This window comes from Arabidopsis thaliana, chromosome 3 (genome assembly GCF_000001735.4).
Source record: "Arabidopsis thaliana chromosome 3, partial sequence".
Lineage (NCBI taxonomy): Eukaryota > Viridiplantae > Streptophyta > Magnoliopsida > Brassicales > Brassicaceae > Arabidopsis > Arabidopsis thaliana.
The window spans coordinates 23,092,879-23,118,405 of NC_003074.8; the positions used below are offsets into that span (position 1 = coordinate 23,092,879).

General features: G+C 40.7%; 5 protein-coding genes, 1 long non-coding RNA gene and 4 pseudogenes across 10 annotated transcripts; 3 read left to right on the forward strand and 7 right to left on the reverse strand.

Moving 5' to 3' along the window:
• Positions 1-572: 572 nt before the first annotated feature.
• On the reverse strand, positions 573-2,779 carry AT3G62430 (Protein with RNI-like/FBD-like domain). Its single transcript, NM_116108.2, has 3 exons — positions 1,542-2,779; positions 1,293-1,433; positions 573-1,204 (listed from the first exon to the last, which is right to left on the reverse strand). Exons 1-3 carry the CDS (start codon positions 2,424-2,426, stop codon positions 917-919), a joined length of 1,314 nt encoding a protein of 437 aa, NP_191802.1. The 5' UTR covers positions 2,427-2,779; the 3' UTR covers positions 573-916.
• A 446-nt stretch (positions 2,780-3,225) lies between these two features.
• Positions 3,226-4,848, reverse strand: SAF1 (F-box/RNI-like superfamily protein; the record flags this gene model as incomplete). The annotated part of the gene is made up of 3 exons (NM_116109.1): positions 3,226-3,516; positions 3,597-3,734; positions 3,904-4,848. 3 exons carry the CDS (start codon positions 4,846-4,848, stop codon positions 3,226-3,228), a joined length of 1,374 nt encoding a protein of 457 aa, NP_191803.1.
• Positions 4,849-5,140: 292 nt separating this feature from the next.
• On the forward strand, positions 5,141-6,192 carry AT3G62450 (DNA mismatch repair protein). The gene is made up of 2 exons (NM_116110.2): positions 5,141-5,365; positions 5,628-6,192. Exons 1-2 carry the CDS (start codon positions 5,266-5,268, stop codon positions 5,750-5,752), a joined length of 225 nt encoding a protein of 74 aa, NP_191804.1. The 5' UTR covers positions 5,141-5,265; the 3' UTR covers positions 5,753-6,192.
• A 1,497-nt stretch (positions 6,193-7,689) lies between these two features.
• AT3G62455 lies at positions 7,690-11,702 on the reverse strand (annotated as a pseudogene; the record flags this gene model as incomplete). Its single annotated transcript has 1 exon — positions 7,690-11,702.
• Positions 11,703-11,786: 84 nt separating this feature from the next.
• AT3G62460 (Putative endonuclease or glycosyl hydrolase) lies at positions 11,787-12,772 on the reverse strand. The gene is made up of 2 exons (NM_116111.4): positions 12,323-12,772; positions 11,787-12,230 (listed from the first exon to the last, which is right to left on the reverse strand). Exons 1-2 carry the CDS (start codon positions 12,699-12,701, stop codon positions 12,007-12,009), a joined length of 603 nt encoding a protein of 200 aa, NP_191805.1. The 5' UTR covers positions 12,702-12,772; the 3' UTR covers positions 11,787-12,006.
• Positions 12,773-13,558: 786 nt separating this feature from the next.
• Positions 13,559-15,816, reverse strand: AT3G62470 (Pentatricopeptide repeat (PPR) superfamily protein). The gene has a single exon (NM_116112.3). It carries the CDS (start codon positions 15,519-15,521, stop codon positions 13,722-13,724), a length of 1,800 nt encoding a protein of 599 aa, NP_191806.1. The 5' UTR covers positions 15,522-15,816; the 3' UTR covers positions 13,559-13,721.
• Positions 15,817-16,221: 405 nt separating this feature from the next.
• AT3G62475 lies at positions 16,222-17,802 on the forward strand (annotated as a pseudogene; the record flags this gene model as incomplete). The annotated part of the gene is made up of 1 exon: positions 16,222-17,802.
• Positions 17,803-18,404: 602 nt separating this feature from the next.
• AT3G62480 lies at positions 18,405-18,995 on the reverse strand (annotated as a pseudogene; the record flags this gene model as incomplete). The annotated part of the gene is made up of 2 exons: positions 18,405-18,659; positions 18,750-18,995.
• Positions 18,996-19,621: 626 nt separating this feature from the next.
• On the reverse strand, positions 19,622-22,121 carry AT3G62490 (annotated as a pseudogene; the record flags this gene model as incomplete). Its single annotated transcript has 8 exons — positions 19,622-19,882; positions 19,943-20,272; positions 20,347-20,720; positions 20,805-20,874; positions 21,049-21,173; positions 21,249-21,531; positions 21,786-22,018; positions 22,118-22,121.
• Positions 22,122-23,395: 1,274 nt separating this feature from the next.
• AT3G09775 lies at positions 23,396-24,026 on the forward strand. The gene is made up of 2 exons (NR_141565.1): positions 23,396-23,679; positions 23,879-24,026. It is a non-coding gene; the product is annotated as an other RNA (long non-coding RNA).
• Positions 24,027-25,527: the final 1,501 nt, after the last annotated feature.

A 25,527-nucleotide genomic window follows, 5' to 3' on the forward strand; every position in this document is an offset into this window, starting at 1 on the left:
ATTTTTACAATATTTTAATAAAGGAAGATAATTAACTTTTGGTCATAAATCTTTTTATTTTGTTTTTTTTTAAAACGCAACTGGGGGAAACTGACGCCAGCTGTGACGCCGCCAGCTGGAATTTTATAAGGGAAGCACGTTTTGTTGAGGGAAGTTTCTCCGTCTGTTCACGGATGGAATATTCCACCAAGATGCCTCCTCAGAAAATATCAAATATTATTGCCAAGTGTTAATTAACTGAATATTATATATTTCTGAATTTGAAAATTTCCTCACGAAAGCAACGTCTAACACACAATTCATAAGCGTAATTATAAAACGACCATTAACTATAACGAAAGTCTACCAGATTGTTGTTTATATGCGGCTCTCTTTGGTTAAAACTTAAATGATGACGTGACGATTACATCATTTTATTGACACGATTTTAAATTACAAAACACAAGACTGAGTTGGGAAGTTGGCTCGTGGGCTTTATAATAGCCTTAATTCAGCTGATGGGCTTAGCTCTCCCTTACACACTCGAAAAATCCAGTTAGAGATAAGAAAAACGCCAAGCTTATGTCAACAAAAGTTTGATCTTTTTAAGATTACTTCTCTCACAATCTTCACAAACTAGATTCTGAGCTTATGCAAAGATTTAAGAGTGTGATACAAAAACAAACTCAGTTCTCTCATGTCAATAAATGGGATATGTTAAGATTTTGTTCAAGAGGGCTTGATACGAAGTTTGCATTTAGATGAATTTCTCGGTAGCATTAGGAGATCCAACATGATCTGAATCTTTGTGTCAGCTCTTATTATTGGCTTAAGCTGAACTTCCAAAAGCTCAAGACTTGGCAATTTCTCTAACATGTGCTTTATTTGCACCATTTCTCCAACAGTTCTCATGTTGAGGCAACAAACACTTGTTTGTTCAAACAAACTTGACCTGGACTTTGCATTTGGATGAAGCTCTCGGAAGCATTAGGAGATCCGCCAAGATCTGCAGCTTTCTGTCAATCTTCTTTGTCTTAACATGAATTTCCAACAGCACCAGACACAGCAAATTCTCCAAGACATACTCTACTTGCTCCATTTCTTCAATCTCTCCACCGAACTCAGTTATCTTTAGGATCTCAATAGGGCAGGACAAAAGGAAAGAATACCCATCCAAGCATTCGCAAACAGAGTTTTCATCCCCATAGCCATGATAATGCAAAGCCTGCAAAAAGACCGGAATTTTGAGATTGAAGATTTTGTGAGTTTCAATTCTTTTGTTTGTCCAATGAACTTTTGGGGTTTTTGGTCACCTCAATGGTGAGAGTCTTTAGATTTGGAGATTTTTCAAGAAGAATACGCAGATCATCCCAACAGATAGCGTCATGAGTACTAACTGATAAATGAAACAGGTTCTCAAACACTGGGACTGCTTCCCTGAAGACCCAAAACAGCTGGAACAGAATTGAAAAAAAAAAAAAAACTAGTCAGTCATAACTTCAATAAACATTCTAATGTATAGAAAGATTTTTTATTTTAATATCTCAGTGGAGAGCACTTACGTGCATCGTGTCAACAGCTCCTAAGCGCAGAATCTGAACATTTTTCAACCCCTTGATCAGATTCCTAACATTGTAGGTATCCCCAATATAAAGAGAAGGAAGTTCTAGCTTAGCTTCCACAAGGGAGTTGAGCTTAACAACTGGATAGCTATCTCGGAGAGTATCAAAGTATTTAAAGTATTCAAGACTAGGAATATCCAAACTGATAGGCTCAAAACTAGAGCCATCATGAACCCATTCTTTACGCCGAATAGTAAGTCGCTTAAGGATCTGACTAGATACTCTGCGAGACCATTTCCAATCTTCACAGTTGTGGCCATCTATGACTAACTCCTCGAGCACAGGGCAAGCAGAAATAAGCTTTGTAAACGAACAACCAGCAGTGTTATCGAATTCGAACCGAACTGTATCAAGAAGGAGAGTCTTAAGAGCAGGAAGCCAAGCATTCTTAGGGAGAATGTCAATAACAAAACCAGACCCTAGTTTCATTTTCACAACGCTCTTGCAAGTGAAGATCTCAGAAGGCAGTGAGTAATCTCCTCTGACATTGATGTCCAGTTCAAGATCCAAGACTCCACACTCCAACACATTGCGTAAACAATCATTGACAGTTTTATACTGAGCAAAATTCAAAGACTGCAACTTTAGAGAGAATCTCCTAATACGGTGACTGGCAAGTCGAGCTAACATTATTCGATCAGCGAAATCTTTGAAACTTGCACTAATGGCAGACGCCGAGGAATCAACGAAAACAGCAATCGGTATGATGGTAACCAGATTCAGCCAGTTCTTGGAGGTATACTTCAAGCAAGTAGCTTCTTTTGTCGAAAGTAAGGAGATCACGCGATAGATAACACCATCTGGTAAATTACTGATTCTATCCATTCTTTTCTCAAACCCTAAAGAACCCTCTTTTCACTACCCAGAAAAACCTCAATTTCTAATGGAACCTTCAGTGACTTGACTTCAACATCAACCAAAATTCCCAAACTAGATCAATTTCAAAGGCTAAGACGAGCTTACTTCACATGTAGGCATGAAGCAGAAACCTAGAAATCATCGCAATCGCGTTTATGCAGAACCAAGAAAACCGAAGCGTAATTTGCAGAAATTGGGGTAGACGAGACACTCAATCCGATCAATTTGAGAGATTTCTGAAGCGAAATTGAATCTTCAATGAGAAATGGACGAAGAAGTAGAGCGGAGCCGTAGCATTTTCTTGAGAGCAGAGGAAAGAAATTTGAATTTTTATTATCTATTAATTTTGCTCATTTTTTATATACTCGGATACAAAAACAAAACCTTTTCGTTTTTGAGCCAATCATTTTGCGCCACCTGTAGTCCGCCACTCCAAATTTCGGTTTAGTGTGGGGTTGAATTGTTTAGATTTTTGAATTATTTGGTATAAGCATAACAAAACTACCAAATTAAAATTACATATATTTTCAGTCGATTTTTCAGATTATTCTATTTAATTCAGAATAAAATAAATTATTATTTCAACGATTTTGAAGGTTCAATCTAAATTGGACGTGTAATTCCTATAGTTGAATATGAGAAAATGCGAAGCTGTTTGTTTGAAAATAGATTGGAAAAAAAAAAAAAAAACGACAAACGTTCTTATATGTCAACAAAGGTTTGTACCTAATTTTGTTGAATCAATGAAGATACTTAATAAGTAAATCTAGGAAACGACCTCGAATTTGCACTTGGACGAAGCTCTGGGTAGCCTTTCCAGATCTGCTATGAGTTTCAGCTTTCTTTCACCAGTTGCTTGAGAATGAACTTCCACTAGCTCGAGACATGACAATTTCTCCAAGAAATGTTTCATTTGCATCAATTCTCTAAAGCTACCATAGTACTCAGTTATCTTTAGGACTTCCAGAGGACATGAAACTAGGAAAGAATACTCTGACACGCACTCGCAAAAAATATCGCCTGCACAACGATAGTAACTCTCGTAGTGCAAGGGACCCTGAAACAAGACGCAGAAGACTTGAGATTCAAGGTTCTATATGAGTATCTAATGAACTTTTGTGTTTGCAATATACATACGTCGATGTTGAGAGTCTTTAGATTTGGAGCTTTCTTGATCAGCATTGGCATAGAAGACCAACAGAAGTTAGAGAGATTAACGGATAAATGAGACAGCTTTTGAAACACTGGGAGTGCTTCACGGAAGACATAAAACATCTGAAACATATATATAAGAAAACCAACCAACTACAGTATTAGAAACATAAGAACTACCTAGCAAGATTTTGATTCTTATACGTCACCTAATGTTCCAAAATGTAAAACATTTTTTAAAAAGTAGTTGTAAAAATTTAAAGATCGAGTGAAAACAATAGAGTAAACTTACCTCTGCAGTCATGATAGTGTACAAGTTAAGAGTCTCGACATTTTTTAGCCCATGAAGCAGATTTATTGGATTAAATCGTTTTTCATCTCCTTTACCCCACATATAATTTTCTTCCGGACAAAGATAGAGCTTAGTCTCAACAAGGGAGTCGAGATTAACACTTAGATACTCTTTAGGAACATAATCAGAGTAATATAAGTAGGCAAGACTAGGAGTATCAAAACTAATGCTCTTAAAATCAGAATCATCAAAAGCATCCCACTGTTTACGCATTATAGTAAGTCTCTTAAGGCTAGAACTAGAAACAGTGCGGGACCATTTCCAAAGTTCCCAGTTGACACCACACACGGTTAGTTCCTCGAGCACGGGAGACGAAGCAAGAAGCGTTTTGAACGCACAACGACCAAACTCGTAGAACCTAACGTGATAAAGAGAGAGAGTCTTGAGCGCTGGAAGTAGGGCATTCTCAGGGAGAAAGTCAATAGCAAACCCAGACCCTAGTGAGAGTTTAGTAACTGTCTCACAAGTGAAAACTTCAAAAGGCAGTGTATATCCTTGTTTGCCATGTACCCACAAATAAAAATCCGCGACCCCACGCTTGAGCACAACACGTAGAGAACGGTTGATTTGATCAAACTGAGCAGGCTCTGTATCTTCAGGCTCAGTATCTTCATCAAACTGAGCAGAGTCAGTATCTTCATCAAACCACCATTTCAAGGACAATTTGTTTACTCGAGAACTGGCTGGAAGAGCCATTACTCTGTCCACAAAATCAGTAAGACTTTCTCCATCCTTAACCGAACTATCAAAATGAAGATCTGGTACGATGGTAAACAGATTATGCCAACGCTTAGAGAGAACAGTAGTGAAAGCAGCCTCCCTGGCCGAGAGGAAAGAACCGATGTGGCAGATAATCTCGTCTGGAAGATTGCTGATCCGATCCATACTTTAGCAAACCCTAGAGACTTCCCTTGTAATCTTCAAAACCCTAGCCCGCTTCAAGTGAATAAAACCAGTAATCTAGGAAAATCCTCCGTGCGCAGGACCACAATGCATTATATGGATTAATCCAATGTAAACGTGCCACGCGTGTGACTTGCTTTCGTTTTCCTGCTTGCCATTCTAAACCGCGCCACTTGAAATTTTAATTGGTTTGCCTAAACCGACCACTCTAACCAAAATTGGATACGACAGCGTTTTGGTGTTTGGACATTGTTATCATTTGAGACTTTTGAAGAAAGAAGAAGCAGATCGAAACAAATTACAACCACGGTGAACTGAAACCCTTCCGGGCATAAATCTTGGGTAGTTGGGTTAAATCTTTGCTTCACCGGGAAAGTATCTTAGAAATTATATCTCTGGATGATGAAGACGAGATTTCTGGATTGGTATTTGAAGATCGCGATTGGATCGGCTATTATCGGCGGAGGCATGGAATTCTTCATGATCAAGACTGGTTTCTGTAAATTCCCATCTTTTCTATTCTTTTCTCGCTTTCAATTTTATGTGTGTTTTTCTCCATAACTCGTCAATCAATCAACTAGATCGAAAATTGCTTGACATGGTTTCTGTGAGCAGTTTAATTTCACTGGATTTTGGATAGAAATGTTATGCATTTTTGGTTTATGGGGACTTTTATGCTTAATATCAAATCTGATCTTGTAAGAATGCTTATTGATATTGAAGATTCTTACTTTCCATCTTTTGATGAAATTGTCTTGCAGACGACAAGGTTACTGTAATAGAAGCAGAGAGACGGGCGTTGGAAAATTCTCCTGAAGCTCAAGCCATCAGAGAAGCTCTTAATCCTTGGAGGAACAAGGACGCAGAAACAAGCAAAACCCCATAAATCATTCAAGGAGCTCTTTAATTCTCGTTTAAGTTCATTTCACTCTCAAAACTTTCGCAAATGCTGCTTCAGTTTCTTACTGCTTGAAAGTTCAATATTTCATTTTAGTATTTTTTGCCAAATGCTAAGTGCAGCATCTCCTGACCCATGTTACCAAGATAGGAGATGTTTATATATTAAGGTCAAACCATCAAAGATTCTTAAGTCTTGTGTATGTATATGTTATATACGTCTTTCATAACTTGTGTCGCAGAACTGCACAAGTTATATATCTCAAAGAATACAAGACTAGTTTTGAAATTTTGATCAACTACTATCACTCATAGTAGGAAATGCTTAGGTTTACATTATACGCATATGTTTATGTGTGTTTGAAGGTTAAATAAGACCTTTGAAAACTATAAACCCACTATTGTAGCATGTTACAATGATATAACAGATAATGTGTTGCTGTTCAGGCAAATGTTATAGTACAAAGAGCAGAGACATGTTTGAGTTTTGGACTTGATAAGTAACCATACATGTTGTGCTGATGTTATAAAACAGCTTGTGTTCTCTCCATTCGTATATTGGCTTCCTGATGCTTCTCAATGGATTCTCATTGAGCCATTAGAACCTCAAGTGTTGGCTGCAATATTAACCAAGAACCATTTACCCATTAAAAAGGAGTTGAAATATCCAGTTAAGATCCCCAAGTCATCAATCTTCCATGTTTGAATTCGGTTCTAGTCATCACGAAGATCATCTCTGCTGCAGCAAACTTGTCAAGCAAAGGAGTTTTCAATCCTTTGTCAAGCATCTCCTCTGCACACGCCTCTCTAGACTTCCCTTGACCTATAAGCCCTCTGATAGAAGTTCTTGTAAGGACAACTCCGTTTCGTGATCATCTCGTCCTACTTGCATTTCTTCACTTTCTCAGAGAAAGTATGCTTAAAAAATTTCATTAGAGTGCACAACTGTTATTAATATTATTTTTATTACAAAAAAAGCTTGATGACAGATTCTAAATGCATATCATCAAACCTAAACGATCGGATCATGTGATAAATTTAGTTTCATTTCATCAACAACAGCTTCCATGTTTCTATCTAGGGCAAAACAATACGTCAATCACTTTGCAGACTCTCTATCTACTTCTTCGGGATGAGTACTTGTTTTAACACAACTTCCCAATTTCATCATCATTGTCGCATTCAGATTCAATATCGTCATCACTACCATCAGAATTCAGAACTAACTAGCCCTAGAGAAAGTGTGGCAATGAATCATACGAGAGACAGATTTGCCAAATAATATTGTTGGGTAACAACTAGTGTAACCTTCGAAATGATTTGCTAAGAAAATAACGATTCACAGATTTGCTAAATAATATTATTACGAGTGTGTTTGATTTGGAAGAAAATACTAGTAACAACAGTTGTTGTGCGCTCTTATAAAAAAATTATGCCTTCTAAAAGAGTTTTTAAGTTTTAACGAAAGGAAGATGAGAGGTGGATGTTTTTATTACACAGAGACACACATTTAGAACAAAAGGAAGATGCATTTAGAACAAAAGGAAGATGAGAGGTCGATGTTTTTATTACACAGAGACACAGATTTAGAACAAAAGGAAGATGAAACGTGGATGTTTTCATTACACAGAGACACATAAAGCCTTTAGACAGAGAACAAAAGGACATTAGTATAGAAAAACAGAGTCAATACAATTCTCTGAATGATTCGTGTTTAATTCATTAGACTGAAATTGGCTTTTATAAGAGCCTTACAACGTGAATACGAAAACTAAGGAATAAGAAACGGAACTGAAAAACGAAACAAACTCAAAACAAGAAAACTCAATCAGTTCCTAAAAACAAGCTAAGACTTGACTTAGTGATTGACTTATTCAAAACCCAACAAATTCCTCCCCTTAAACTGAAACGCACATTGGCATCAGTTTAATCCTTCAAGCGCCGAACTCCAAGCATCTCTCTAAGCTTCTCGAACTGATCCAGCTTGATTGGCTTAGTCATGATATCAGCCACTTGATCTTCTGTTCCACAAAACAACAATCTCATAGCTCCCTCATTTACCAAGTCACGAAGATAATGATACCTCACATCAATATGTTTTGTTCTCCTATGCATGACTGGATTCTTTGACAACTTGATTGCAGAACTGTTGTCGCACATAATGTCAATACACTCACAGCTTTCAACACCCAATTCCTGCAAGATTCCCTTCAGCCAAACAGAATGACACGCCGAGGAAGTTGCTGCAACATACTCTGCTTCTGTAGACGATAAAGTGACAATGTCCTGTTTGCGTGAGCTCCAACATATTGCTGCACCATTAAGCAAGAACACATACCCAGAAGTGCTTCTCCTGTCATACCGATCTCTTGCATAATCACTGTCTGTGAAACCCAACAAATTCAACACCGACGATCTCTTGTAAAAGACTCCAAAATCCAGTGTTCCACTTAAGTATCTTAGTACTCTCTTAGCAGCCATCATATGTTCTTCCTTCGGGTCAGCCAAGAAACGAGAAAGCAAATACACTACAAACATCAAGTCAGGACGAGTTACCGTAAGATACATTAGGGAGCCAACGAGCTGTTTGTAGAGTGTTGCATCAGTTCCCCGGACGCCTTCTCTCAAAAGTTCAGTACCTGGGACAATCGGATTCTTGACAGAATTACAGTTCCCCATATTGAACCTCTCCAAAACTTCTTTAGCATACTTCTTTTGAGAGATATGTATGCCATCTTCACTTTGATGAACCTCCACTCCAAGGAAGAACTTCATCTTCCCCATGTCTGTCATCTCAAACTCCTTTTGCATTGATGCCTTAAACTCCACACACATCAACTCATCATTTCCTGTGAATAATAAGTCATCAACGTACAAGCTCACCATCAATATCTTGCTCTCAGATTTCTTAAAAAATAAAGTGTGATCATAGCTGCTTTTCTGAAATCCTTCTCTCTTGAAATAGCTCTCAATTCGGCTGAACCAAGCTCTCGGCGCCTGCTTCAAGCCGTAAAGCGCTTTTCTCAGCTTGTAGACTTTGTCTTCCTCCCCTACTCTGACAAACCCATCAGGCTGATCAACATACACCTCCTCTTTTAATTCTCCATAGAGAAAAGCACTCTTCACGTCTAGTTGATACACACTCCAACCTTGTTGAGCTGCAACTGCCAAGAGACTTCTGATGGTATCCCATCTTGCAACAGGAGCATAAACCTCAGTGTAGTCCACACCTTCCCTCTGTGAGTAGCCTTTTGCAACTAATCGAGCCTTGCATTTTTCCACCTTTCCTTCCTCATTCAGCTTCGTTTTATAGACCCACTTTACGCCAATTTTTTTCGCTTGCGGTGGCAGCTCCACAAGATCCCTAGTGTTATTCTTTTCGATAGATTGGATCTCCATTTCCATAGCACTCTGCCACTTTTCTTCCCTTGCAGCATCGTAGTAGTGATCCGGATCGTCATTGGAGATATACAGGGCAAAATAAGACATATCTTCTTCTGCCTCTTCCTCCCCTATCTCCGCACCACTCACAAAATCACTCATCCAGGCAGGCTCCTTTCTCACCCTTTTAGACGTTTCCCCAAGTTCAGACGGAGCAGCAACTCTAGGTGTCACTGTCTCCACTGCAACCTCATCTTGTTCCTCTGCAGTTTCATTATCGGCAGCAACATCAGCTTCTTCTACATCTGTGTCTTCCCCAGCATCGACACTATTTTCTCCATCTTCTCCCCAAACAAGGACGTTTGGTTCTGAGGTGCTGAGATTCCAGTCCCACTTTGCATCTTCTTCGAAAATGACGTCTCTGCTTACTGTGACTTTCTTTGTAACATGATTGAAAAGGCGGTAAGCTTTTGATTCATCACTTACTCCGAGTAGAATGCATCTGTGGCTGCGGTTATCAAGCTTTATTCGTCTCTGTTCAGGAATATGAACATGACCAACTGACCCAAAAATTCTGAAATAATCAACCTTTGGTTTGATTCCCGACCATTTTTCTTCAGGCACCATGTCTTTGACTGACCTTGTGAAACTTCGATTTAACACATGAGCAGTCCACTTAGCAGCTTCTGGCCAAAAAGATCTCGGCATTTCCTTCTCAGACAGCAAACAACGAACCATATTCATGATTGTTCTGTTTCTTCTCTCTGCTACTCCGTTTTGTTGTGGCGTGTATGCGGCTGTCAGTTGTCGCTTGATGCCATTGTCGCTACAGAATTTGTTGAAGTTGTCTGAGTTGAACTCTCCACCTCTATCTGTGCGCAGCCCTCGAACAACAGTCCTGGCTTCCTTCTCGACTGAGCTTTTGAAGACTTTGAAGGTTTCAAAAGTTTCTGATTTGTCAGCAAGAAAATATATCCATGTTTTCCGAGAAAAATCGTCAACAAGAACAAATAAGTAACGTTTACCACCTTGAGAAATTGGCGTAATTGGCCCACAGAGATCTGCGTGAATCAGCTCCAACTTCTCTGATGCCCTCCATTTACTTTTCTTAGGGAATTTCCTCATTGCTGCTTGCCAATGTTGCACACAGTACACACCTTGTTGTCCTCTTTGATATTTGGAAGACCTTTCACCATCTCTTTTCTCTGCATCAATTGAATGGACATGTTGTTTAGATGCCCAAACCTCTTATGCCAGAGAGTTCCCAAGTCTTCTCCTTCTATCTTGAGGCAGTTGGTGGTGATTGGTTTCTTCACAGCATTTACTAAGAACATGCGGTTTTTGGTCATCTTTGTCTCTACGATCAATCCCCTTTGAGCATGAAAAATTCTGCACACTCCATCTTCGATGATGATTGAAAGCTGCTTCTCTTGCAATTGACCAATGCTCAGCAAATTGTTAGTGAGGTTTGGAACATAGTAGACATCACTCACCACTTGTAAGATTCCCTCCACACTAATTCGGATGTTCCCTTTTCCCTCAACTCCTAATTTAGATCCATTTCCCAGCCTGACAGAGTGTCTGAAACTCTCGTCCAGTTCGGTGAACCATGACTTCTCTCCGGTCATGTGATTTGAGCATCCAGAGTCAAGGAACCATGAACCTTGATCTTCCACACTTTTTATCTCTGCATGTGCCATGAGTAGTAACTCCTCCTCTTCGTCAAACTCCACAAAGTTTGCTCCCTTCTCAAGGCTTGTGCACTCAAACTGATAATGGCCCATTTTTCCACACCGGAAACACTTGATTGCAGATCTGTTTACAAACGATCTGCTTCTTCCTCGTCCTCTTGAGCTGCTGCCTCCTCGATAGGAATTCCCATTTCCTCTACCACGAGCACTCCTTGGCTCGTTTTCCACAACCAAGACTTGTTCTTCACCTCTCTTCTCAGTCACCTTACGTTCGTGTATTTGTAGAGACGCTTGCAGCTCATCCACTGTGAGGCAATCAATATCCTTAGATTCCTCAATGGAGCAAACGACATAGTTGAAATTGTCTGTGAGACTACGGAGAATCTTTTCAACAATTTTGACATCGTCCATGCTTTCTCCACAATTTCGCATGTCATTGGTCGTCTCCATGACTCTTGCAAAGTAGCTTATCACGCTCTCTCCATTCTTCATCTCCAGTGTTTCGAAAGTCTTCCTCAGCCTCTGCAATTGAGCCCTCTTCACTCTGGCACTTCCTTGATGTTTAACCTTCATTGATTCCCACAATTGTTTGGCCGTCTCTTTCTGCGTGATCGTCTTCAGAGTGGTTTTGTCGATCGACTGAAACAGATAGTTTTTGGCCTTGAGATCTTTGAGATTTGCATCATCAAGTGCCTTTTGTTGCGCCGGATTGGGGTTTTCAATTCTCCTAAGTTCATCGAAGCCTGGATTGATGACACACCAATATTCTTTGGATCGGAGAAGATTCTCCATGATCAAACTCCAATGATCGTAGTCTCCATCAAATTTTGGAACAGCTGGTGCAGTGAAGTTTCCCGAATCTCCCATTCTCTCTTTAGTGTTTTTCCTCTCAAACACTCAATATGTATTTGCTCTGATACCAGATATAGAAAACAGAGTCAATACAATTCTCTGAATGATTCGTGTTTAATTCATTAGACTGAAATTGGCTTTTATAAGAGCCTTACAACGTGAATACGAAAACTAAGGAATAAGAAACGGAACTGAAAAACGAAACAAACTCAAAACAAGAAAACTCAATCAGTTCCTAAAAACAAGCTAAGACTTGACTTAGTGATTGACTTATTCAAAACCCAACAATTAGCATGGAGAGAACCAAGTATATCTGGTCTCAACGTTTAGAGTATCTTCTGGTCTGGGCGATAGGCTTGCCCTTAGCTGATAGTTTTTTCCAAAGAACATAATGATTCACCTTCTTAAACTCGTCTACAGCAAAACCGTAGATGCTATCTGAGATTAGCATTATCGATGATGATACATCACGATTGACAGTAATCCACACCCCCATGCCAGTTAAAACAGCTATATCTCTCGAATGATCCTTTCCTTTCAAGCCTGAAACCATTTTACGCAGATCAAACCATTTTAAAACAACAATCAAATGTACACAAAAAGTAGAAAAGGATAATGATTGAATTCTACTTCACCTTCTGGTACGCGCTTGAGCTCGATACCGGCGGAGTGAAACTCCTTATCCTGGATCCTCTGATTCGTCTCATCAGCATAAGCCTTGATTGAGACCGTACCAGGATATCCCATTTTCGCAAAAGCCGTATTGATGTTCTTCGAAACCTCACCAGCACTGAGACCATCAGGGATCTTGTAGTCCTCCACGTCCCAGAAGACGCTTGCCTTATGATCTTCCAGTCTTCGATGTCCCAGAAGAGCATCAGGGATCTTACTACCGTATTCGCTACTAGCCGTGGTTTTGAAGGACTGATCGAGACATTTAGAGAGAGAGAGGCGGAGCAAAGGTATACGAGACTCGAGCAAAGGTTTACAGCTCCGGCACTGACTTAGAAACATGGTTTTGACGGAGTAAAGGAAGACGAGAGAGATGCCGCGCAAATAGGGTTTTCTTTCGTACCTACAGAAACCCTATTATTATACCAACCTCCATTGACGAAGAGAAGCACCAGTCCTTTAAACTAATAAGCCCATTTGTAAATGGGCCTTCTTTTAGACCCTATAAGAGCAAACTCTCTCTTTTCTTGGCTAATACTGTAATTGTTTTTTTGTAATAACCCAAAACCAAATTTCTCTTAGTTTTCAATATTAATTCAATTGTTCATATATTGTTAGCTTCTTTCTTATTTCTTAAATCATAAAACAAAATAATTTATATATTAAGCTCCAATATACATAAGTTTAATTTATATATGACTTTAAGAGAGATCAAGAGATTTAGGTTTTGACAGAGTTTCCTAAATAATAAAAGAGAGTTATTCTTTTGTTTTATGTTCTTGATCTTTCTCTAAAACTAGAAATCTAGGATAGAAATGTTATCACATTTTGGGTTTCTGGGGATTTTAAAGCTTAATGTCAAGTTTGATGATAGAAATGTTGAAGTTTCTTACCTTTTTTGTCTTTCATCTTTAGTGTCCACATTACACTGGTTTGGTTTTTTATGTTTCTTTCTTCCTTTTGTTAAACTTTATTTTATAGAAAACATTTACGTTTCATCTTCCTTTTGTTAAACTTTGTTTTGTATTCAAATGATTTACATCAACTTTTCATCTTCCTTTTGCTAAAACTTTGTTTTGTATTCAAATGATTTGCAGACGATTTAAGCTCTGTTTTAAGCTATTCTCTCGGCCTAGTTGCAATTCTTCACTTTCTCAGTGAAAGAATGCTTAATTTTTTCATTAGAGTGCACAACTGTTAATTAATATTTTCTTGTTATAGAAGCAAATTACAAAAAAGCTTTCTCCGAGTGAGTGAGTTGAACGATCAGTTCAGTCCAAGCTGTGCTAGTGAAGTCATGTTCGCAGATAAGCTTTCTCCGAGTGAGTGAGTTGAACGATCCAGTTACCCGCCCCCAAGTCATCAATCTTCCATGAACCTCTGTTTGAATCTCCTTCTAGTCATCTGAGCCCATCTCGCAAAGATCTCTGCTGCAGCAAACTTACCTGAGAACTTAGCTCTCTGTGCCAATTCCTCAAATATCTCCGGTTGCCCCCCTCTGTGGAAATCAGCTGCAAACTTGTTATAATCAATCAAAGGGGTTTTCATTCCTTTGTCAAGCATCTCCTCTAAGTATCTGCATGCCTCTCTCGACTTGCCTTCACCTATAAGCCCTCTGATCAAAACCGTGTAGGAGTTATCGTCAGGACAAATCCCTTTCTTGATCATCTCTTCCCAAACTGCTCTCCCCATCTCATAGTTTCTCGCCATGAAGTATGATTTCATTATCATGTTGAATGTGTGTATCGATGGCTCAATTTCGTTCTGGATCATCTTGTTGTAGATCCTTGTGGCATGTTCCGGCATTTTCTGGTTCGCCATCAGTTTGATCAACGCATTATACGTTTTGCCATCCGGAGGATGTCCCTTTTCTTGCATCTCCTTGAGCAGTTCGTAAACAGTATCCAGCTTCTTCTGAGTCCCAAACCCCGTGATCAGACACGTGTAAACCGCTGCATCAGGTTGCAACCCGGAATCAACCATGTCATCAAAGTATTCAATGGCAGTTTCCATGCTCGACTGTTTGCAGAAGTCACGGATCATGATGGTATAGCTACGGACATTAGGGCAAGGTCCCTTGGATTTCATAACATGGAACAATTTGATCGCATCTGATTTTTTCCTACTCCTCAACAACCCTTCAAGCATTACGTTGTGAGCTACAATGTCAGGTTTCAATCCCTGATCAATCATATCATTCCAGATTCTAGCTGCTTCTATCAAGTTCCTCACCCTGCACCAACCATTGAGTAGAACAGTGTAAGTCATCATATTAGGTGTAAACCTCTCCTTCAGCTTATCAAACAGAACCTGAGCTTCTTTTCCAAGCTTAGCCCTGCCAAGACTATCAAGCAAGCAATTAATGGTTTCAACACCAATCTTAAACTTGTACTTCTTCATCAACTCAAAGATACCAACAGCTTTCTTCCTCTCTTTCGCAGCAGCGAAAGCTTTCATCGCGATAGTGAATGTCTCCATCGTCAATAGACCTTTCGTACCCATCTCTTCGAGAACCGAAACCATCGTCTCGAACTGTCTAGTCTTTGCTAAAATACTCATCATGGAGTTATATGTTCTTGAGTCATGAGCAAATCCTTGTCTCTCTGCAGCCCAACAGAAGAACCTAAATGCAGGCTTCCTAGCATGTCGAAAACGTTCTAAAACCTCAACGATGAGATCATGTGATAAATCTAGTTTCATTTCATCAAGAACAGCTTCCATATTTCTATCTAACGCAAACAATTCATCAATCACTTTGCAGACTCTCTCTACTTCTTCCGGATTAGTACTTGATTCAACACAACTGACCCCAGTTTCTTCATCATTATCGCATTCAGATTCAACTTCTTCATCACATCCATCACTAACATTAGAACTACCACTAGAGAAACCTCTACACCCAAGACTCGCATCAAGCAGTTGTACAGAGGAGTGTGGCAATGGAATTTGACGGTAAGGATGATAAGTAGAAGAATGAATCATACGAGAGAAGAGAGCACCGGAAAATCGTACTTCCTCTTCTCCTCTCCCGCCGATTACGCGGCTTTGACTGGAAATGAATTCATCCGAATCGAATGAAGAAGAGCAAATGAGGAAGCTTCTTAATGAAGTCTGAGTGGAGCTTCTTCTCCTAGAGAGATGGAGCCATGGAGCAGCAGCCATGGAAGCTCGACGGCGGTTAGCAATGGCGAAGTCGGTGAAAAGCCACTGATTTACGGCGGAGAGCTCTTCACGTATTTGGGCCTTTGTTTGATTAGAAGCTTTGAGTGATAATAATTTTGACCCATTAAAGGCCCATTGATCTGGTTACATATAACCATTGGGTCCACCAGGAGCATTAAAGCGCAAACGCATAATCATCAAAGGTGTCAATTTCTTTTTTTAGTTGGAAGTTATCTGTATGCATCTTATCTTCGTTTTAGGGTCGTGATATTTTCTCAAGTTTTTTTTAGGGGACCAATTTATTTTCAGATTTATTTGATTCTATCATACATTTCTCTTAGTTCACGTTATCTTTGTATACGTGTTTATGGATATTACATAACTGAAAATCAAGATGAGTCAATCAGTGTAACATCAATCATCAATAACTCTGCGGGATGTATATAAAACTAAAGGGATTGTTGATTCTGTAATCAAACAATGAATTTGTACTAAGGGATTTAGACAAATTCACTCCTCTCTCAGCTAACAAATAATCAAAGGGGAAGAACAGAGTTGCTTGAATAGAAAGCTAGGGTTTGCTCTATAATTGTAGTCTCTTGTATTAGGTTAAAGATGGATCTCTGGGGAGTTTGACCCTCCCCTATTTATACAATGGGTCGAACATACCAAAATATGATAAACTTCTAATTATCTTAGGTCTAAATCTCCATTTCTAACACTCATGAAGGAAACGCATGACGGAGACGGGGGGAATCATTCTGGCGGACGAGCTCTCTGCCTTAAAATCAAAAAAGATGGTCATTACTGGCCAACTATGCTGGCGGACTGCGAAGCCTACGCGGTGAAGTGCGAACCATGTCAGAGACACGGCCCGATGAAGAACGTTCCTCCCGAGATACTGCGTTCGGTCACGGCGCCGTATCCATTCATGCGATGGGCCATGGATATCGTAGGACCAATGCCTCCTTCCGGATCCAAAAGATTTATGTTAGTCCTAACTGATTACTTCACCAAATGGGTCGAGGCACATGCATACCACAAAGTCATTACTGGCGGACGAGCTCTCTGCCTTAAAATCAAAAAAGATGGTCATTACTGGCCAACTATGCTGGCGGACTGCGAAGCCTACGCGGCGAAGTGCGAACCATGTCAGAGACACGGCCCGATGAAGAACGTTCCTCCCGAGATACTGCGTTCGATCACGGCGCCGTATCCATTCATGCGATGGGCCATGGATATCGTAGGACCAATGCCTCCTTCCGGATCCAAAAGATTTATGTTAGTCTTAACTGATTACTTCACCAAATGGGTCGAGGCACAGGCATACCACAAAGTCAAGTCACGCGATGTGGTTGCATTCATCTGGAAGAACATTATTTGCCGGCACGGTCTTCCTTATGAGATCGTTACAGACAATGGGAAGCAGTTCGTCTCGCTCATTACTAGAAACTTCCTCGCCAAATGGAACATTCGCATGAGCAACTCGACTCCAAGATACCCTCAAGGGAACGGTCTAGCCGAAGCCACAAACAAAACGATCATAGCCGGGATTAAGAAAAGACTAGGCCCTAAAAAGGGGAATTGGGCAAACGAGCTGGATGGCGTACTCTAGTCATACAGAACTACGCCTCGGCGACCTACATCATTATCCCCTTTCTCCCTGGCTTACGGCATCGAGGCAATGGCTCCAAACGAAGCCGGAGTTCCAACTTTACGAAGATGCATGATGTCCAACGACCACAAACTGAACGATCAGCTTTTAGGCGACCACAATGATTTCGCCGAAGAACTTCGCGATCAAGCCGCCATCCGGATCCAGAATTACCAGAATGCAGCGGCGAGATACTACAATCGTAACGTCCGAGAACGTTGCTTCAACGTAGGCGACCTCGTGCTTCGGGAAGTTTACAGTATCACCGAAGAGAACGCCGGAAAACTCGGAGCTCGATGGGAAGGACCTTATTTGATCTCGAAGGTACTTCATCCAGGAGTCTATCTGCTGATGACCATGAAGCTGAAAGAAGTGGAAAATCCGTGGAATGCAGCCCACCTCAAAAGGTACTATTATTAGCTTAGCTACAAAAAAAAAAAAAAAAAAAAAACAAACTGTATTCATATATTCTAAGTACGCAGATCGCCTATCGCAAGGATGCAGGTATAATACTTAATAAAATTAAAGTTTGCATTCTCAATACAGAGTTCGCTTTAAGATCTGTTATGTCAACTCTCGGCGCCCTGGCCAGGCGTTCGACGCGCGTCCCACATGGATGCAGTGGTGAAATAATCCACGCCCTATTAGAAACTTAATTTTTGGGAAAGCCGAGACCAGTTTTCTCGCACTTAAGCTCTGGTTCGGACAGAAACATAAGCCGAACCGTTTCGCGATCTGCCGAACAGATGCTCTACGGGGAGTAAGCCGAGCCCAGCATCTCGCCCCCCAAATAATATGCTGAGCCCGCCTCACTTATTTTGGAAACAGAGCCCAGAACTCCCTCTTTAAATCATACATAAGCCTGCTGGACATAAGCCGAGAGACGTCTCGCATCCAGCACACGCTGAATATTCTTTCTCAAAAGCCGGGCTCAGTCTCGCACCTAACATCTAGTCCAATTAGACAGAAAAAATTGCGTTACTTCGAAAAGAACTCAAAAGCCGACCTCAGAGGTCGCGGAGGAAATAAGCCAATTTAATAAGATTGCATTGTATTAATCAACGACCGAACGAGATCGGGGGATATTACAAAGACATTTATTCCAGAATAAATTAGAGTTTAACAAGGTCGCCAGCCATCACAAGGGCGTTTATTCGAAAATAAAAAGCAAAGGAAAAAAACAATCCAAAAAGCCACCAAGGATCATCTGCTATCGGCCAGATAAAACGTCAGATCGCCCTGTCAGAAACAATGCGATTATCCTGAAGAAGGCGATCTGGCATGGGCCACACTAGTTGCAGACCAGCTTTCTCCCAATCCTCCGAACGAATCTCCAATGCCCTAATCGTTTGTTCGACCTCATCCAGACGAGTGACGACCCTTCTTTTCTTCTTCAGCTTAGCAATCAGAGTTTCGAGCTCCTCGAGACGAAAGTCCACTATTCGTTTCTTGGTTCGAAAGTACTGCAGCTCGCGGCATTGATCCTGATGCAGAAATCCGACCTGAGAAATCAAAGCAACGAAATTCTTAAAAAACATCCCGATATCGAAAACACAAACCAAAGCAATCCTTACTTGGTTGACGAAGTTCTTACACTCCGTGGTATCAGCATCAGTAAGAGCCGGCCCAAGGTAGAATAGAGAAGGCGTCCTGGGAATGAAGTTCCCATCAGCACTGATTGTTGGATTCTTCTCCTTTGAGACGGCAGCAGCATCTCGATCACAGTCCTCACAATACGACAAAAGAACGTCCGGCATCGGAGCCAGAAGGTGAAAACCATTCTTAAGCCAATGGCGAGGATGCGACTCCAGCATAGCCATTTATCGAGCGATGTCAGACCTTCGTTCATCATAGTACCTTAGCATCTCGCGGTATTCCTTATGCCTAGACTCGACGCATGACAAGAAACCCTCGGCTTCACGTCTTTCCTCCGAGCTCGCCTGACAAGAACTCGAAGGTTATTAAAGAACGACATCCCTCGTTCAATTACCTCAGCGTTCGAGAAAGTCGGAATAGAAGGAAGAAAGGGCCGATGAAACAATTGTCGATCAACAGAGAACTATTTATAGGGGCAAATATAGAAATCGAATTGGGAATTTGCCTAAATGCGATCTGGCAATTCTCATTTTCCTTTTCCAAGACATTAATGTTTCCATTTTCTCCAAAACTGGGAAAATGGGAATTTACTTAATTACGGGTTGACTTCCTCCAATTTCTTTTTCCAAAAAATGACAAAGCTCATAAATGGAAAAAAGAACTATTCTGCTTCGGAAACAGGCAAGATAGAAAATCATCGAAAATAGAAGTTAAAATCAAAAACCGCCCCGAAAGTGGGTCCACGGTTAAATAAGAGCTTTGAGATCGCCCCGAAAATTGGGTCCACGATCAATATTTCAAAATAGTCCGCCGAATCACTTCCGATAACGAGGTCGACATTTGAGCCGTGCTAGTCCGCCACTGGAGCAACTTGGGAGGTTTGCCTTGAAAAACCGAGCTGATCTGGGGACATGTTCAGATCATCGTCCCCGAGCTCGATAACGTTCAAGGCATTAACTTCGTCGGCCGCCCTTTTGGTTAACTCCTTAAGGCCGCTGAGTTCAAATGCTGCAATCTTCGCACCTCTCTGCATAAGGATGCCCACTATCTCCTCAGCGCCTCTTGCTTGATTCTCAGCATCCACCTTTGGCCCGACGAGGTCCTCTTGCTCCTTGAGTTAAGCCTTCGCTCTATCAAGACGAGCTTGGGCTTTCTTTGTAGTACGGGCGACATTAGCAGCTTGGTCACTCCGCAACCTGTTGCACTCTCTCTCCCCGTGCTCTTTTACAGCAACCAATGCGACCTGAAGATCGCTGATCTCTTTCTGAAGATCAGCTTCTCGACTATTGAGCCTCTTGACCTCGTTATTCAACGAGCTCATCTCCGCCTTATGAATCTCGGCAGCATCTCTCAATGCAGCCATCTCCTTCATGTCTTTGGCATAGATGGCTTTCGCCTGGTCAGCGCACTTCTTCCGGTTATCGAAGGCCTCTCTGTCGGCGAGCTTCAGCTTCAACTTGCGATCATATGTCGCAATCAGATCGTTGGCCAGGGCGGCGGTCTGGAAAAAGAATCATGGTTAAATCCAAAATACAAAGATATTAGGCAACAGGAAGACATGTAACTAGCGCGTACCTCAAGTGATGATCTGGCAAACTTCTGATATCCCTCTTTTAGAACCAGATCATCAGGATTAGGGAAATCCTTCGTCCCGGGGAGCATCAAGTTGCGCCAAACGTGGCTGGCGGCCTCTTGATCTCTCACGAGGAATTTCTCACCAGAATACTTGAACGTAAACTGGTCAGAATTAAGAGTCTCGCCTCGCGACAGGCGAAACGTCTTTGGAGCAACGGCCTCATCTAAACCGCCTTCAGAAGCCGACCTCTTCTTGGATTGGTTAGCCACTCCTTTCCCTTTCTCCTCACGGGACCTCCTGGAAATCCCGGGCTCAGCAACGGTTTCGTCCTTGTCTCGATCAAGGATAGTTAGGCCCGTGTTGACCTCTTCGCCTGCTGGAGGGGCGGCATAAACGACGACGGAGCGGTCGTCGGTAATATTTTAAACTTCAGGCTCGACGACCTGAACGGACTGACTTTGATCGCACTCGGCGATCTCTTGAGCTGGCACGATGTCGGCCCCTTCAAGACACATCCTGTCTTGAGACTACAGGTCGACCATCTCATGGGAGACCTGATCAACATCGGAAGGGCCGGCACTAGCGGGAGGATTTGACGCAGCTGCCTCTCCGTCTAAAGGCTGTCTTTCCTCTTCGGTGGGAGCTGGGGGAGGTGGCATGTTTAAAAGCCCAGCATCGAAACTAATGAAGGATTTCCTGACCTTCCCCATTATCCTGTTGACGCGCGACCTCGTGACGTCTTTCCAGGTACGACGACGAGCTCGGAAGATCGCCTCTATAACTCCTTCGAACTCGACGGGAAAATCCGGACTAGGCCTGTATCGATCTGCAACAAGAAAAAGCTATGAGAATCTAGTCGGGATCGACATATCTTTACCCTATCTATTTAAAAGAAATTTACCAGGAAACTCCGTCCACATCCTTTTCCTCCCCGAGAACGGACGCTCATACGACTCGAGGTCGACCCTGACGTAGAAGTAATATTCTTCCCAGTTCTTGAAGTTACTGATTTTAGGACCGGGAAGAAAGTTATGCTTTGGGCGGTTGTTCACCACCCAATAGCCGGGCGACCTTATAGCTTTCAACGTCGTCATTTCTTCGAAACAACGGACGTTTACTAGGTAACCTTCTTCAGCACCGAAGGTCAGAGCGGCAACAAAATTACAGATCGCCGCCGGAGTAAGCTGGGAGAACGCCATACGACGACGATTCAGAAAGGAGATGATCAGAGAGGGAATGTGAAACCAGGAGTGACATTGTCTGAAGTAGGCTTCATACATGCAGACGTACCCTCGAGGGGGATTCCACGGACGCTCATTTTCTCCGGGAATCATGTAAGTGAGCGGGCGATCTCCGGAGCCACACAAGGCAAATACTTCCGCGACTGACTTAGTTGTTGAAAGGGTCTTTTCGCGGTGATCTCGGTGTTTCAGCTAACCACTGAGTCGAGGTGAAGTTCGACATGATCCTCATGAAGTAATCTCGCATTAACTTCGGCCTCTGTATACTGTGGCTGCGTGTTATAAGCATCCTCCAGGTCGATGAGCGGGTCGAACTGAGCCAAGAAATCCGCCGGATCTTCAGGAGCAGCGAGATGTCCACCGGAACCTTCCCGATAGGGCTCATCAAACAACGTCGGGATCTCGATCCGGTTAGATCGACTAGACTGAGCTTCGTCACTTGGATTCCCGGTTAACCGAGAGTTTCGGCGAACTTATGACGCTTCGCTCTCGGAGGAAGAAGAGGACGGAGAGACAAGAACAACCTTACCCATTGCCGGAAAAATCGATAAAGAATCGAGAGTACAAAATAATTCGCAGAGGAGAGAGCGAGAGCTACCTTTGATTCTTCTTGCAAGCGGCGGAAAATGATTTCCCGAGGGTTTAATCTAATATAAATAGAGGCGAATGGGCGGCAAACCTACGAGGTCATCATTAAACCTACGAGACGCTTCGGTTCCTGAGCTTCACGCGCGCGTACTGACGCAGCGATTGGACACATGTCAGATACGTTCGAAATACGAATCGATTCGGAAATCTAATGATTAATTCACGCTTTCCAAGATTTAAATCGAATATTCAATTTCTAAGTTCGGAAATTTCGAATTAAGCAACTCGGACTCTCCGAACTGGGGGGACTAATTGTTGGTGCAGGAATTAGCACCTCCGACAATACCAATTTAAACCAAGGAATAACGTGAATAAAATCGAGAATTCGATTGAACCGGGGAATCCCGGATAGCCTGTGAATGGGCCTTAAGTCATGAGCTCGCCAGAAGATTTAGGTCGACAATCGAGATCGCCATAAGCGGCTTCTGAGGTCGTGTGAAGGGAAAACTTCCATTTAAAAGAGGGTAATCTCATGAAGAATGGAAGTAATGGAGATTTAGACTTAAGATAATTAGAAGTTTATCATATTTTGGTATGTTCGACCCATTGTATAAATAGGGGAGGGTCAAACTCTCCAGGGATCCATCTTTAACCTAATACAAAAAGACTACAATTATAGAGCAAACCCTAGCTTTCTATTCATGCAACTCTGTTCTTCCCCTTTGATTATTTATTAACTGAGAGAGGAGTGAATTTGTCTAAATACCTTAGTACAAATTCATTGTTTAATTACAGAATCAACAATTATTTATACTTAAAAGTAAATTTCTGGTTTGAGAAGAGAACTATAATTTATATACTATAATAATATAGAATGATATACACTGTAATCTTTACTGCAACAGAGAAACACACTTCCCAAAGTTTTAGCCGGGAACGTACACGCGCAGAGATGTCATGTCACACTAGACAAACCAAAAATTCAAATTTTATTATAAGGAAAAATGAAATAGTACAATACTAGATTATAGTCGTATCAGTTTTTCCTTGTATTAAACAAGACAAGACGTAGAACTGAGAATTTTAGTACTCGAGTTAATATATTTTAGATTATATTCCCATCAGTCATTGAATATATACTATATACGAGGAGAATATATAACGGAAGAAATATGAGATATTTTATTTTATATAGAGAGAAAAGAGAGGACAAATCTCTCTGCCAACACCATCTCCAATGTCCACTTCAGTAATTTTTTTATCTTTTGGAATCTTCTAATGTCATTACTCTCTTTTCTTATGACAACCTGTCTTCTTCTGCTTTCTTTTCCTCAGCTTTTCTCCTGCATAATGTTCAATCTATTTTTCAAATTAATCATAATGTAACCTTTATCTCTCTCCCTTCTGTACCTGGTAAAAAAGCAGGATCGATTATGAATAAACCACAATTAAGTCTATTCCTTTGTTGAATAAGGCATATCTCATATACCTCACAAATCTAGGTACTTATATATGGTTGTAAAGACGTTTTTGCCCTAATAATTCATTGTCGATTGTTTTTCTCTTTCTCCTTCCAACATCCAAGTTTTTCAAAGCTTCGATAAAAATTGATTTCTCTTTTGGTTTAGAATTTTGATGAATTGGAAAATAATTGATCTGATTTGTGTTTAAGATTAGAGTTTTTGGGTTCCCTGGACAGTATCCCTTAGAGTTTAGATTCCTTCAATGACAATTCGTTTGATTGGATCCATGGGATTTTAGAAAAGATTGGTGTTGACGGATATAACAATGATAGAGTAGAAGAATACGGCGTTAATGAAGTAATTGCGGTGGGGAGAACTGAGAAGCAAGGACTGTTGTGGTCGGAAAAAATTGTGGTGATGATGAAGAAGACGATGAAAGATGAGAACACAATCAATTAGAGAAAGGGGTAAAATCGTCATTTTTTATTTCAACAAGTACTTATTTTTATAAGCCCATTAAAATGTTCTTTTTCTCTAGTTTTTGGCCCAATAAGTACCCAATTCTATAATACCCCCTAAAAAAGCATGTGTTTCATTTATGTTTTAAAAACACGAAATAAAAACTAAAAACTGACAGTTCCTTATCCCCATGCATCTAAAAGATAGTCTCTTTTTTTTTATTACTATCCGTTACTTATATGGTTCTATCTGTCTAGAAATTTGGTAATACTAATCAACTAAAGGGTGTGTGCAAAAAAAAAAAAAAAAATCAACGAAAGGGTGTGTCTAGTTAAAGTGAAATATATAGTTGTGGCGAATTACAATTAACAAGTTCGCTCTATTGAAAAATTAAATTAAGGTTCCGAATGGTGATTGCGTTTTGTGGTGTGGAAAAAGTGCGATGCGATTCAAATAATAACGAAAATACATAGATACATATGTATATGTAGAGATTTTGATACTGTTACAACACTGTTGTAGTGCGGTTTTGGATGCGGTTTTGGTTACCATTCACAGCTTAAGTATGGGCAATCGAAATATTGGACCAAGATACGTAAAGCGGTATCAGTACTCATAATGTTCAAAGTCAAAGTCAAGTAAAACAAAATGAATTTATTTATTATTTATCAAATAATAGAAAAGAGGAGACAACGGTGATGTCACTTGATTGTTAAGGCGGTGTGTTTGTTTTTTTGGTCTCTTGGTTGTCGCCGGCGTGGCCTCCTCGGTCTTCTGCTCTAGGAGAGATCGTCGCCTGGACTGAATTGTTTAGTGTTGTTTTAGGAAGATTGTTGTACGAATTTTGGTCCAAAAGAGGGTTAATCGTCTATAAATATGCATGGGCTGATCATATTATTTTGCTACAAGATTTGACTATTCAACAGGGGTATTTTGGTTATTATGAAAATTGGCTTATAATTTATCAGAAAAATTAAACGGTCGCCTGGACGACAGCAATTCTCGCGGAGAATCTCTGTGTTTTTAATTTGGAGCAGTGAACATTGTTCTTGGAATTCGAATGGCGAATAATGGTTGAAAAATTGGATATGGATTTGTTTTGTCAGTGACAAACTGACAAATTACTTGTTTTTTCGATTGTTCTTTGAAATATTCAGGTTTCTTGGCTCTATTGGCTTTAAATTATCAAAGTGCATATACGTTCCTAACATTATGGAGGCCCTAAACAATTAAAATGCTATCTCTCGTCTTTCATATATACATATATATGTGTGTGATTGGATGATAAGTTTTGAGTCTTATTCGATATGAAAAATATAATCTTCCTCAATTGCCTGGGATTACATATAGTTCATTGTTTTTATGATGGCAAAAAAAAAAAATGAGAAGACAACGAAATCGGTTTTGATATGTGTGGTAATGCCAAAAT

Bases quoted from the DNA above. Each gene is read 5' to 3' on its own strand.
- AT3G62460 (NM_116111.4), bottom strand. From the start codon at position 12,701: ATGTTTCTAAGTCAGTGCCGGAGCTGTAAACCTTTGCTCGAGTCTCGT. The intron at 12,231-12,322 runs GTGAAGTAGAAT...AAATGGTTTCAG, and splicing joins GCTCAAGCGCGTACCAGAAG to GCTTGAAAGGAAAGGATCAT.
- AT3G62450 (NM_116110.2), top strand. From the start codon at position 5,266: ATGATGAAGACGAGATTTCTGGATTGGTATTTGAAGATCGCGATTGGA. The intron at 5,366-5,627 runs GTAAATTCCCAT...ATTGTCTTGCAG, and splicing joins CATGATCAAGACTGGTTTCT to ACGACAAGGTTACTGTAATA.
- AT3G62470 (NM_116112.3), bottom strand. From the start codon at position 15,521: ATGGCTGCTGCTCCATGGCTCCATCTCTCTAGGAGAAGAAGCTCCACT.
- AT3G62430 (NM_116108.2), bottom strand. From the start codon at position 2,426: ATGGATAGAATCAGTAATTTACCAGATGGTGTTATCTATCGCGTGATC. The intron at 1,434-1,541 runs GTAAGTGCTCTC...ATTCTGTTCCAG, and splicing joins GAGCTGTTGACACGATGCAC to CTGTTTTGGGTCTTCAGGGA. The intron at 1,205-1,292 runs GTGACCAAAAAC...GTCTTTTTGCAG, and splicing joins TAAAGACTCTCACCATTGAG to GCTTTGCATTATCATGGCTA.